At 44.0% G+C, this 13,769-nt stretch overlaps 1 protein-coding gene across 1 annotated transcript; it reads right to left on the bottom strand.

The window, feature by feature from the left end:
- Positions 1–558: 558 nt before the first annotated feature.
- LOC122431289 (pregnancy-associated glycoprotein 1-like) lies at positions 559–9,333 on the bottom strand. Its single transcript, XM_043452530.1, has 9 exons — positions 9,233–9,333; positions 8,009–8,159; positions 6,912–7,029; positions 6,694–6,812; positions 5,305–5,498; positions 4,254–4,370; positions 2,591–2,732; positions 2,406–2,504; positions 559–708 (listed from the first exon to the last, which is right to left on the bottom strand). Exons 1-9 carry the CDS (start codon positions 9,331–9,333, stop codon positions 559–561), a joined length of 1,191 nt encoding a protein of 396 aa, XP_043308465.1.
- Positions 9,334–13,769: the final 4,436 nt, after the last annotated feature.

The raw sequence follows: 13,769 nt of genomic DNA, 5'->3' as shown, positions 1-13,769 counted from the left end.
GTGACCTGAGGTGGGCCATTCAGAGAACACCCTCTGATGGCTCTGAGCTTCTTTCCTTACTAGGTGATGCCTTGGGGATATAAAATCCTAGGGCAGGTAGCTTGGACTCCTACACTAGGTGTAGAAGCCTTAAGGAAGGAAGTTGTCAGGCTAAGACCCCCAAAAAAAGAGGGAAGGGAAAGAGGGAGGGTGAGAAAGAGAGAACTGAAGACTTCTGATTTCTTGGGTCCAGTCACTGAGATCTTTGTATTTGCTCTGATTCCTGTGTCCTGGATTCCCTGAATCATTTCAATGAGTCTCCCTTTTCCTTGAAGCCGGTTAGAGTTGGGCTCCTCTCAATTTTGGATCAGGCTTGGTTCTAGATCCTTCACTCCCAGACACAAACAGAGGAACCAATTTGTTTCAACACCATTATGAGTGAAACCTTTTATTCTTTACTGAGAACAGGGTGTGCAGATCACCAAATACAGTTCATCAGCATCCTGGGCAGGAGTGCCCTAAGTGTGAGTGAGTGTGTGTTAGGAGTGGCCTTACTGATTCCTGAATCACTCCCAGCGTTTACACTGCCTGTGCCAGGCCAATCCTGTCATTTCCTCGATCAAAGACCGAGAAATACTGCCTCAGGAAGACGTCACCCAGGATCCAGGTCTCTGTAGATGTACTCAGTGGGTTCTCTTCAAAGGTGATATAGCAGTCATCATCAGAATCCTGGGGGAGTCAAAGACACACCAGTCAGCTTGAGCCCTTATCAGCAACTCCCCCCAATATCCAGACCGAGCACCATTCATAGTTTTATGTCCCTCTTTTGGTATGTATCAAATGGTTTTATGAGCAGCAGGGGATGTGAGAGTTCATCCAAAATCAAAAAGGGCCCGAACATATGGCTGTCATGAGGAAGGGTGTGATGCGTGAAGGACTGGGAGTTGGGGAAACAGTGGAATGATAAACAACAAAGTCCTACTGTCGTGAGTAAGGAACTATATCAATATCCAGTGATAAACCACATGAAAAAGAATAAGAAAAATAATACATATATTTTTATGTGTATAACTGAGTCACATTGCTGTGCAGCAGAACTTAAGGCAACACTGAAGATCATCCACACTTCAATACAATTTTTAGAAAAGAACAAAACTGTCCCCTGGTTCTCCTCACTCCCTGTTTCTTTCCTCCTGACTCCTGCTCCTTGTTTTCTCTACAGAGAATGCAGTTTCTCCTCCAGCATCCCCATAATCTAAACTTTATTAAAAGAAATTTTATTTTGTATTGGAGTATAGCTGATTAACAATATTCTGAGTTTCAGGTGGAAAGTAAACAGACTCAATTGTATGTATCTATGTATCCTGATCCCAAAGATACCCCTCCCATCCAGGCTGTCATATAACTGAGCAGAGTTCCCTGTGCTACACAGTAACTCATTATTGCTTATCCATCTTAAATATAGCAGTGTCCACAACACATTCTTGAAGACTTCACTCAGGAACTCTGGGAAGCCTCCTTCAGCCCACACTCACCCTCTTTGGCGACTCCAGGCTTGATTGGGTAACGTACTCTGGTTCCCCATTCCCACCAGTCAGTCAGTAGCCCTCATCACCCTTAGTAAGTCCCCAGTGCCCCAATGCAGAGCACCTTGGGATGCCATTTGCATGGAATCCAGTGCAGTGTTGCCTAGAACCAGGCAACCCTCCATATGGCTCCATGAGTTTGTGGTTTTAGAACTCCTGAAATTCCCTCTGTTCCTCAAAGCCTTCTTTGAGCCCATCAGTCTGCTATGTACTCCCACAGGGGGCTGACATGAAGCCTCCACCCTGTGCCGGGGTGAGCAGTCACTGTGCACCCTTTATTCACCTTAGTATCCAACATCCCCACAGAGGGGTCAGGTACCCCAATTCACAAAGTGGGCACCTGGCCAGAGCAAGAGGAAGAAGCAACCGAGATCTAGGCGGACCATGTAATTTATCATCCAAAGCAGGAAAACTGTGAGAAGGGAAGGGAGACTGTTAATTTATGATGGAGCATCACACTGAGATTGTTCCCAGCCATTCTCCTTGTAACATGGCCTATCTCAGGGACTGCTAGTGTTGACTTTCATGTTCATGCACCTAAGGGTTCATATTGAACTGAAGCTCTCTGAGGACTGAGGGCCTCAGTGTTCCCCTCGCCTTGTGACTCCCACCATGCCAGCATGGTGTGGCATCTCCACATTTATTTCAGGATGATCAGTGTCCCAGACGGCCCTTTACTCTCAAGTGATTGGTTCTGTGGGAGGCTCTGGCCCAGCCACAAGGCTCAGAGCATCTACAATGGTGTGACATGGCCTGCAAATGGCGCCCTCCTCCCAGCAGAAGCCCAAGGGTTCCTGCAAGCTCTAGTTTGAGAACCAATCCTCAGTATTGTCCCCTCACCATGATGGCGTAGGCTTGAGCTGGCACTGGGTAGTTGATGCCATTGATGGTGAAGTCAATAGAGGGCAGGGTATTGACCACAGAACATGGAACGTAGTGCTGTTAGAGAGAGAGGGAGAGAGGTTGGCCATAGACATCTTTGTTGTATGTGGAACTGGGAGTGACCCTGGGGCATAACCCTTCACCTCCGAATCCTGTGGCGTGGCACCAATGAGCCTCAAGATGTTACTGATCAGTCTTCTTGGGCCAAGTATTAGTGACGATCCGGTGTCCAAAATGGCCTCACAGCCGCCATTACAAGCAATAACGCTTCTGTTCATGGAGATGCTGAGAAACAGTGGAACAGGGCGGGCATAGAGGTCACTCTGATCTCCCCAGAACTGCCCCGTTCCCGACTATCTCCTCAACAGACCTTTGCCTCTTTCCCCGACTCTCTGCATCTGCTCTCGACACGGCACCTCCCTTGACATCCTTGAATGCAGTACTTGAATACACCAGGATCTTTTGTACCTTGACACAAGCTGGTTTTCCTTCCTAGAAGACTCCCCTCCCCTTTGACTAGCAAATTTCTTCTCATCTTCCAGATTCCAGCTTAATTGTATTGTTTACAAGGAAGACTTTACCCCAGTGTTTATCAGTCTCCTGTCTTGGTCACTCTCTATAGACCCTTCCTCACGTCTAGCATGTACCAAAGTCAATTCACTAAGTGTATGTGTCATTTCTGTGCATCTGCCTTCTTAGATGTGAGGGCAAGATTTATTCTCATTGCCTCCCTAAAGTGCCTGGCACACAGTGGATGCCCAATGTTTGTCTGCTCAGTGAGTGAATGAAGACTGAAAATAATGATAAACATCCAGAGAGCTGTATCTGGTGGGGAACAAATAATGGGTTGAACACAGAGTGAAGAAGGAGATTCACAGGGGAAGCAGATTCTCATAGTGGTGGGAGAGAGGAGCTCCTCTGGGAGAGGGTGTCTCCCAGCACTGCTCCTACAGCCAGCTCAGACCCTGAGACACTGGCCAGGAAATACATGACTAGCCTACGGAAACTCCAAGGGACAGGTCAGCTTTTGTCTGAGGATATCACACAGAATCCTGTCTTTTATTGCCTCTTGTCCTCAGGTCACCCCTGGATCCCACTTTCATGATTTTCTGTTATAGCCCCTGCCCTACTGTATGCCCAGGGACTTGGGGTGTTTTTTTTATTAGTTGCTTTCACATCTTAAGACTGCAGCCAAACTCTCTCCACTGCTGGGTAGCTTCTCCATAAGGAGACCAGTTGTCCCCATTTGCTCAGGACTTGCCCTGTTTTTAAACTGACATTTATCTGTACTGAGAACTTCCTTGGTCCCAGGTAGCCCTGGACAGTTGGTCATCTTATAATGCTGTCCAAGCTGGTGCAATCCTCCCTGATCCTGCTCACCACACTGCAGAGTCCTCTGACCGTGCTCCCCACCTCACAGGGCAGTGGGTGCAGCCCTCTCCCAGCTGCACAGACCTCTCTGGACCCTGTGAGGACCCTGGTCAGAGCCCTGGTCAGGAGGCCTGGGGATTATGAGCCCATGGCTGTTTGTGTATCTATGTGCTTGTGTGTTTGTATGTGTCTCTGTGTGTGCTTCTGTGTCTCTGAGTAGCTATGCAAGTTTTGCATGTTTTTATATGTCTCTCTGTATGTTTATATGTGTCTGCTTGTGTGTTTCCATGTGTCTGTGATTCTGTCTGTGTCATTGTGGGTGGTATATATGTCTCTGTGGCTATTTGTCTGAGAATCCATTTGTGTGTGTCTGCCTGTGTCCATGTACAGTAGTGGGAGCATTTTTTGGGCTGACCCTCAGAGGGAGAGGCTTACCGGTCCATGTGGACACACCATTTGTCTGCTTGGATCAATGGTACCCAGTTGAGTGTTCCTTGGTAGTAGGATTTATCCACCCCACCAAACATCACCACACTGCCCTCTGGCTTGTTCCTGTAGAGAGAAGACAGCGGAGGTATCCTTGGAGGACGGTAACAACAGCATTGTCTGAGAGCTTGTCTGTGCTTGTCTACGCATCAAGGCACTAATAAGGGCCCCATCTACAGATGCAGAAATCAAGTCTAGGAGCGATTGAGAACCAGACTGAGGTCGGTTACTGGCTAATAAGTGGCACAGAGGAGGTTAGAAGCTGAGTCACCTGGCTGGGCTCCACCCACTGTATCTTCTGAAGATGCCTTGGACCTCCTGTGACCTAAGTGCTCAAACACCTTCAGAGGACAGGGTGCTGAAGCATTTTGGCTTTCCCCTTGTCCACTTTGTCATTTTTCAAGAATATCAAGGCCTGGGAGTGCTAACGGTGTGGGATCAGGTCACCCAGAGTTGGCTCCACTGGCCTGTGACCTCTACTGTCCAAAGGGACCCACACTCAGAAGGGATTCACATCTACTCTCCCTGTCTTGAAATGCCTAATATTTCCTGAACAAGGGATCTCACAATTTTGTTTTGTGTCCCACACTTTCATTTTTCACTGGCTCTTGCAAATTGGGTAGCTGGTCCTGGGCTTGCAGTGAAATGCTAATGAGGAAGGAAAGCTATCCACCATCCTTCTCCTTCCTTGCTTATCAAATTAATAAGCAATCCTAATGTCTTTTCCTTCAACTTGTTTCCTGTTGCCTTCCATTAGTTTTCCTCCTCACTCATCCCCCTAGACCAAGTTACTGATCTTGAGCCTAGGAGTAGAGTTGTGTTCCAATAAAACATTATTTATAAAAGCCAGTGGTGAAGCCAGGAAGGGCCCTGGGGCCATAGTTATCTTGGATTAGATTATCTCTCAGGATACTTCTTTATCAAGTCTTCTATAAATTTCCTACAACTGAAAGCAAATTACACCTCATTTGGAGAAACGGATTGTCCATCTCAGACTTACTTGCTCAGGTAGAAGGCAAAAACAGGCTCAGAAATGGCACCTTGATTCTTCAGGTTGTCAAAGATGGGGATGCCTCCCATGTGAGACATGTTAGGGTAGCTCAAGCCCAAGATGCCATCAAAAGGTATTTTCTCAAACCCGGATTGCTCCATGCTTAGACCGAATTGCTGGTCAGTACTTACAAGGTCCCCAATCTGTGGGAGAGAAGAGTGATCCCACTTACAGACACGTGAAGTGGGGCTAGGACTGGGCTGGGATGCATTGCCATTAGATCCTCAGAGAAGAACTGAGGCTGGGCTGTGTCTTTGGTGGACCTCAGACAGTTAGATCAAGCTGGGAGGGGGATTTGGGTTCCATTTGTGAGAGGCTGTGAATTTTAAAACATGTGCCCCTCTGAAAAACACCACTTGGGTGAGTCAAATTTTCCTCATGACTTCTGTACAGTTGGGGCTACCAAGAGTCAGGTCAGGTACCATCAGTGGTCCCTTGTGGACAGAAGGACCCAAGAGCAATGTAGCCTTCTCTTGCATCACTGACCTAATGATAGGAATGGACTGAATTCTCCGTAAGGTTCTGTGGATTATGCATCTGTCCTGGAAGACAGAAGCTGAAAACACATTCTTGCTTTAGAGACCTATGAAATTACTGCCTGGGGAATTCACTTTCGGGGATATGTGTGTCTTTGTGTGAGTGTGTATGAGAGAGAAAGAGAGAGAGGGGAACTACTCAAGTACTTTGGGGGAGGCAGGCCATAAATTTTGTTGGACTCTCAAAGGCCCCCTAGAGTGAGAACTCATTTATCATGTCCCCTAACTTCTCAGGCCTCCAGTTTCCCAGTCTGGATACCTGAAGCCCTTGAATGCCTCCAGGGTCCCCAGATCAGTTTTATCCTGTCCCCAAACATCCCACAGCAACTTCAGTCCTGAAAAGCCAGTCGAGCTCCACTGTTTACCACATGTGTCTACTCAGCAAGGCCCTTGATGTCTGCAACTCAGTTTCTTCATAGATCACATAAGCTAATCAGAGTAACTGCTGTGAGGGGTTGTGGCAGAACTAAAACAGTTATCACCTGAAAGTTCCTGGAACAGCCTGAGAATATAAAAGTGGGTCCTTTTTCCCCTCTTCTTGCTCCCAGCAAAATGAACCTTGAACTGCTCATGGGCAGAGAAGCTGCAAGTCCCCATCTCAAGCCACTCTCTGGGTTAGGTAATCTGTGTGCTCATGTGTCACCACAGGCACTGCCTGCCCAGGGACAGGATCCTGTGTGTAAGATGGCCAATATCTATGGGAGTTAGGCTAGGAAGGGTCCTGCCAGAAAGTCCTGCATCTGGTTTGCAAGCAGTGGTCACTCCATTGCCAGTCCTGACTCAGCATTTGTTACACTGTTACCCGAATGGTGTCACGAGCAACAACTCCCTTCATCCTCCCAGAATTGTATTCGATGCTGAAGGTCTTATTGGTAGGCCGGTAGGTGGAAGACTCAAGATGTCTGAACAAACTCTGAGAAGCTGCAGACACAAGAGGTAAGTGTCATCAGGTGCCAAGGGTGCAAAACAGGGTGGCAGGGCAAGGGAAAGATGGTCTGGGTACAGGTTGTCTGTACTCACAACAAAGACAGCTGGTGCAAAAGACAGAGTACACCCACAAGTCAGATGAGCCGGTGTCAAAGAGAACCTGGAATTCCTGAGGGGGTGTTCCAATGGTGATGTTACCCACATAGACCATCTACAGGGAAAGGAGGGAGTAGGTTAGTGCAGAAATGGCTACCCTCTATTCCCACACTCATGCCTCCCTCTGGATGTCACATATCCCTTGAGATCACTTTCTAACCATCGTGTAGCTCACTGACTTTGGTCATAGAGGTGCCTGCATTTGATATATTTTTCCTGTGCTACATGATATGCAGGATACTGACTCTATGACCAGGCGTTGAAGTGGTACCTCCTGCATTGGAAGCACAGAGGCATAACCAGTGGAACTCCAGGATCACTGGACACCCAGGGAAGTCCTGGTGCCTTCATTTGAGAAGCTCTGTAGTCTCTTCAAACTCAGCCTTAGCGCCCCCTTCTCCAGGAGGTCCTTCTTGATCAACCTCTGCCACTCCCTCAAAACTCAGACCACATCCAATCAACACCACACAGGCGACCCTTTCATTTGACATGTATTTACTAATATGCCTATCTCTCAGGCCAGCATGAGCATTCTTGAAGACAAAATAAGCCCTTTTTTTTAATCTAAAAACAGTAACCACAGTGTTAGATACTTATGGCCTTACACGGAATACAGGTTCAGTAACATTTTATGGGTATGGTTCTTGCTTCTATGGAAACTGAAACCCTCTGCCTGGGGATTCACAATTGCTTTGCTGTTGGTTCTACCAATTGATCAGTGACGGTTCACTCTTCATCTGTAACTGACTGACTCACTTATTTCAGAAGGAACAATCTCCCTCAAACTAATGACGCATCTTTGACACAGAAATGGATATTTACCTGCCACCTGGGAATTGCCAGGCCCAGTCACAAAGACCAACAGTTGAGGATGAAAGTGTGTTCTCCTCTGGGTGGGGTCCCTGTTTTCCAGTGGTTCTGCCTCCTGCAGGAACCCCAACTCCACCATCCCACCTGGTTCCTCCAGATGAGCCCCGGTGCTGGGCTAGATCACCAGGGGGCGCTGTGGAGCACCATCCTCCGAAAATACTCACATCCTCGATGTTTCTCAGGGGGTGAGTAGTTATATTTGAGCCAGGAGAAGAAGTCAGGTACAGTCTGTAAGCATGTTCCTTCAGGAAATTTTTCAGCATAGTTTTTTCACTGTGGGTTTTTCTCATCATCTTCACTCTCATTAGAGGTATTCTTTACCGAGCATTTGACAAAGAAAACAGAGAAGCGACAATTAGCTGTCAGTGTTCAGGTAAAACTGTCGTTGTAATGGCCCTGTGTATTGTCAAATCATTTTTATGAGGCACATTATTGTCAGAATTTTATGCACATACCATGGCAAAGACATAGGTTTGGTTACAGGTTCTGTTCTGCAATCTGGGATAAGTATATGACCATGTGGTGTCTCAGTCTCCCCCTCGGTAAAATGGTGGAATGTAACAATACAAACCCTCCAAACAGAATATCTTGGGGATAAGTGAAGTGATGGATATAAGGTACCTGATAAATAGGAAGTCTCAACAATGACAGCCATTAACTTTGCTGTTGCCATCCCACTGTATCCTTCTCATAGAACCTCAAGGAAGGAGGTAGAATGGGTCATTTATGCCCTTTAACAAGGGAGCAATTTGAAATGCAAGAGGTTACTGAGTTGGTTGTGGTCACACTGCTTTTCAGATACAAAACTGTATATGAAACAGTGTATCTTTCTCCAAGTTGAAAGAGAAGACGAAGTTGAAAGAAGAATCCAGGAGATAGGGAACAAGTTAGGGAAAGGTAGAGGCTCGAGAAGGAAAGATGAGTCAAAGGAAAAATTAAAAGAAAACAACACAGAGAGAAATACATTCACAGAGACTTCCAAAGAGATTGCGAGGTAAATGATAGTGATACAGAGAATCAGACATAGACATATACACACTGAAGTAGACAGGGAACAAAGAGGACATGTTGAATAAAATGTAGAAAAGTGCTATTCCACAGGACCACACCTACATCTGCATAGACTGTGCACTGAACTGTTGTAAGGAGTTGCATTTTCAATAGGTCATCACTGTACCCCCAGGGTTGTGCAACCATGCAAATTCACACTAAGACCCTTGGGATCCACAGTTCCTAAAGCAAGGCACCTATCAATAAGTAAGGGTTGAACTTTAAGACTGTCGGGGAAATAGTCCATTCCCATCTAAACCTGATGGGTGGAAGAATAATCAGATGAAAAGAAAAATCAGAGCAAGGAAGATGATGCAGCTTACAGTCCCCATACTTACTTGACTATGGACTCTGAGAAGGTCACCAGCCCGAGGAGCACAAGCCACTTCATGCTTCTTTCCTGGCTGCAAGTACTCAGGGAAGTTCGGGTTCTTAGCATGTAGTGGTGACCGGGAGCCCCTAGTTATATATGCTCTGACCTACCCTCGTTTTCCCCTTTACGCCACTAATAGATCTGATAAAAACACAAAGCTTTCGATAAAATCTTTTCCTTCATCAGTGTCCGTGGCGAGTGGACTTTGAAGCTTCTCAGAATACAGACAATTGAACTGTAATCTCTTCCTTTAATCTTGGCTAGAAAATCTACCTGATCTGCGTGGACATCTAAGAAGACAGAGAACCTTGCCTACTTGGAGAAAAATCTGCTAAGAACATGGTGAAAATGGTAACTAGGGGCCATACTCGACATTCATGGTTTCATGTCATCTTCCTAGCCACTTCATGAGATATGTATTGCTGTCTTCATTGCAGAGGAGATTGCTAGGAGGATAAGTTGTCAAGTGGCAAAGTGAAGACTTCAGGGACAGCCCAGGAACATACAACTGGCCTTGTATATTGGGTCAAATGGCAGAGATCCAGGGCACCTGTGATGTCAGTCTCCATCAAAGATTTAGGGCAGAGCAGTACTTCAGTTGCATGGGTTTCCGTATTGTAAGAAATGTCATATGCATCCACAAGATATTTTATATCATCCAACAAACACACAAGGAAAAACTGTGTGCTGGGTTCTGGGTTAAAGGCTTCAAAGACAAAGTTGATCAAGTCAAAAGTAGTCTTTATCTTAAGAGAGCTAGTAGTCTAGTTCTCACAAACTCATGTCCCAGCAGGCAAGAGAAATGATGATAGGACTAGGTGGCCATGCTGGACCCTGTGCAGCACAGGCCTGACCACTGGCAGCAGCCTTCCCTCACTTCAGCCATGCTGGAAAGCAGGCCAGTCGGCCATGTTTTCAAGAGAATCAGATGGTTGGATGTTTATGTACAATCTACTGATTGTAATGTTAGCAACTATTTTTTTTTCCCAAAAAAAGAATGGGAATGAAATGTCCACAACAATGTGCTTGAATCAGAGTTCAGTCTCTGCAGGTTTTTATTTCTAGCCTAGACTTGGGAGTGCAGTGGGAACAGAGAGGAATTTAATTCAAGTTGGTTGATTTAAAAAGAGACTGAATGCATATTGAATATGTTTGTTTCATTTCTATTTATAAAGAAAGATCATCAAGGACATACAAACCAACAAATTTAACTGCTGAAGATAAATGGATATATTGCTGATATAATTTCCCCTTTAGGGTCTATACCATGAAAACTTGTATAGGCCAAAGCAAACATGCAAAGACATAATTTTGAAAGGTCTTACCAATCAAAGAAGACAAAACAGCTGTGGCAGCCAAAGTAAAGACAATGGTGTTTAATGACTCATCCAGGACTCCCAGGGCCTATTCAGCATGAGATCTATCCACAACTATCCCTTGAATACAACAGAAGCCTCTCCTGTCGCCAGATGTATGTAGGTGGGGCACTGTGTCTTGATCCTCATTTTTGCATATTGTTTAAATTCAGTTTTGGTGGTTAAATTCCAACAGGGAGAATATGACGTCACTGAAAAGTGACACACATATATGGCCTTTGAACTATGGCCTTTGAACTATGGCCTTGAAGAAGACTTTTTTTTTTTCATTTATTTTGATTAGTTGGAGGCCAATTACTTTACAAAATTGTAGTGGTTTTTGCCATACATTGACATGAATCAGCTGTGGATTTACGTGTGTTTCCCATCCCGATCCCCCCTCCCTCCTCCCTCTCCATCCCATCCCTCTGGGTCTTCCCAGTGTACCAGCCCTGAGCACTTTTCTCATGCATCCAACCTGGGCTGGTGATCTGTCTCACCCTTGATAGTATACTTGTTTCAAAGCTATTCTCTCAGAACATCCTACCCTCGCCTACTCTCACAGAGTCCAAAATTCTGTTCTATACATCTCTGTCTATTTTTCTGTTTTGCATATAGGGTTATCATTCCCATGTTTTTAAATACATATACATGCCTTAGTATACTGTATTGTTCTTTATCTTTCTGGCTTACTTCACTCTGTATAATGGGCTCCAGGTGCATCCATCTCATTAGAACTGATACAAATGAATTCATTTTAATGGCTGAGTAATATTCCATAGTGTGTATGTACCATAGCTTCCTTATCCATTTATCTGCTGATGGGCATCTAGGTTGCTTCCATGTCCTGGCTATTATAAACAGTGGTGTGATGAACATTGGGGTGCATGTGTCTCTTTCAGATCTGATTTCCTCAATGTGTATGCCCAGGAGTGGAATTGCTGGGTTATATGGCAATTCTAGTTCCAGTTTTTTAAGGAATCTCCACACTGTTCTCCATAGTGGCTGTAGTAGTTTGCATTCCCAACAACAGTGTAAGAGGGCTCCATTTTGTCCACACCATCTACAGCATTTTTATTGCTTGTAGACTTTTGGATAGCAGCCATCCTGACTGGTGTGTAATGTTACCTCATTGTGGTTTTGATTTGCATTTCTCTGGTAATGAGTGATGTTGAACATCATTTCATGCACTGTTAGCCATCTGTATGTCTTCTTTGGAGAAATGTCTGTTTAGTTCTTTGGCCCATTTTTTGATTGGGTCATTTATTTTTCTGGAATTGAGCTGCAGGAGTTGCTTGTATATTTTTGAGATTAATCCTTTGTCTGTTGCTTCGTTTGCTACTATTTTCTCCCATTCTGAAGTCTGTCTTTTCACCTTGCATATAGTTTCCTTTGTTGTGCAAAAGCTTTTAAGTTTAAATAGGTCCCATTTGTTTATTTTTGCTTTTATTTCCAATATTCTGGGAGGTGGGACATAGAGGATCCTGCTGTGATTTATGTCAGAGAGTGTTTTGCCTATGTTCTCCTCTAGGAGTTTTATGGTTTCTGGTCTTACATTTATATCTTTAATCCATTTTGAGTTTGTTTTTTTTTTGTATGGTGTTAGAACATGTTCTAATTTCATTCTTTCACAAGTGGTAGACCAGTTTTCCCAGCACCATTTATTAAAGAGGCTGTCTTTTTTCCATTGTATATCCCTGCCCCCTTGTTGAAGATAAGGTGTCCATAGGTACATGGATTTATCTCTGGGCTTTCTGTTTTGTTCCACTGATCTATATTTTTGTCTTTGTGCAAGTACCACACTGTCTTGATGACTGTGGCTTTGTAGTTGAGTCTGAGGTCAGGCAGGTTGATTCCTCCAGTTCCATTCTTCTTTTTCAAGATTGCTTTGGCTATTCGAGGTTTTTTGTATTTCCATACAAATTGAGAAATTATTTGTTCTAGTTCTGTGAAAAATACCGTTGGTAGCTTGATAGTGATTGCATTGAATCTATAGATTGCTTCGTGTAGTATAGTAATTTTCACAATATTGATTCTTCCAATCCATGAACATGGTACATTTCTCCAACTATTTGTGTCCTCTTTGATTTCTTTCTTCAGTTTTTTATAGTTTTCTATATATAGCTCTTTTGTTTCCTCAGGTAGATATACTCCTAAGTATTTTATTGTTTTTGTTGCAATGGTGAATTATATTGTTTCCTTAATTTCTCTTTCTGTTTTCTCATTGTTAGTGTATAGGAATGCAAGGGATTTCTGTGTGCTAGTTTTATATCCTGCAACATTACTGTATTCACTGATGAGCTCTAGTAATTTTCTGGTAGAGTCTTTAGGGTTTTCTATATAGAGGATCATGTCATCTGCAAACAGTGAGAGTTTTACTTCTTTTTTTCCTATCTGGATTCGATTTTTTTTTTTTTTTCTGCTCTGGTTCCTGTGGCCAACACTTTCAAAACTATGTTGAATAGTAGTAGGGAGAGTGGTCACCCTTGTCTTGTTCCTGACTTTAAGAGAAATGCTTTCAATTTTTCACCATTGAAGATAATGTTTGCTGTGGGTTTGTCATATATAGCTTTCATTATGTTGAGGTATGTTCCTTCTATTCCTGCTTTCTGGAGAGTTTTCTTTATCATAAATGGATGTTGAATTTTGTCAAAGGCTTTTTCTGCATCTATTGAGATAATCACATGTTTTTTATCTTTCAATTTGTTAATGTGGTGCAATACATTGATTGATTTGCAGATATTAAAGAATCCTTTCATTCCTGGGATAAAGCCCATTTGGTCATGCTGTATGATCTCTTTAATATGTTGTTGGATTCTGTTTCCTAGAATTTTGTTAAGGATTTTTGCATCTATGTTCATCAGTGATATTGACCTGTAGTTTTCTTTTTTTGTGGCATCTTTTTCAGGCTTTAGTATTAGGGTGATGGTGGCCATGTCATAAAATGAGTTTGGAGGTTTGCCTTCTGCAAATTTCTGGGAGTTTGAGTAAGATAGGTGTTAGCTCTTCTCTAAATTTTTCATAGAATTCAGCTGTGAAGCCATCTGGTGCTGGGCTTTTGTTTGCTGGAAGATTTCTGATTACAGATTGGATTTCTGTGCTTGTGATGGGTCTGTTATGATCTTCTGTTTCTTCCTAGTTCCATTT

Source organism: Cervus canadensis, chromosome 29, assembly GCF_019320065.1.
Source record: "Cervus canadensis isolate Bull #8, Minnesota chromosome 29, ASM1932006v1, whole genome shotgun sequence".
Taxonomy (NCBI): Eukaryota; Metazoa; Chordata; class Mammalia; order Artiodactyla; family Cervidae; genus Cervus; species Cervus canadensis.
This window is presented reverse-complemented; position numbering and strand designations above follow the sequence as displayed.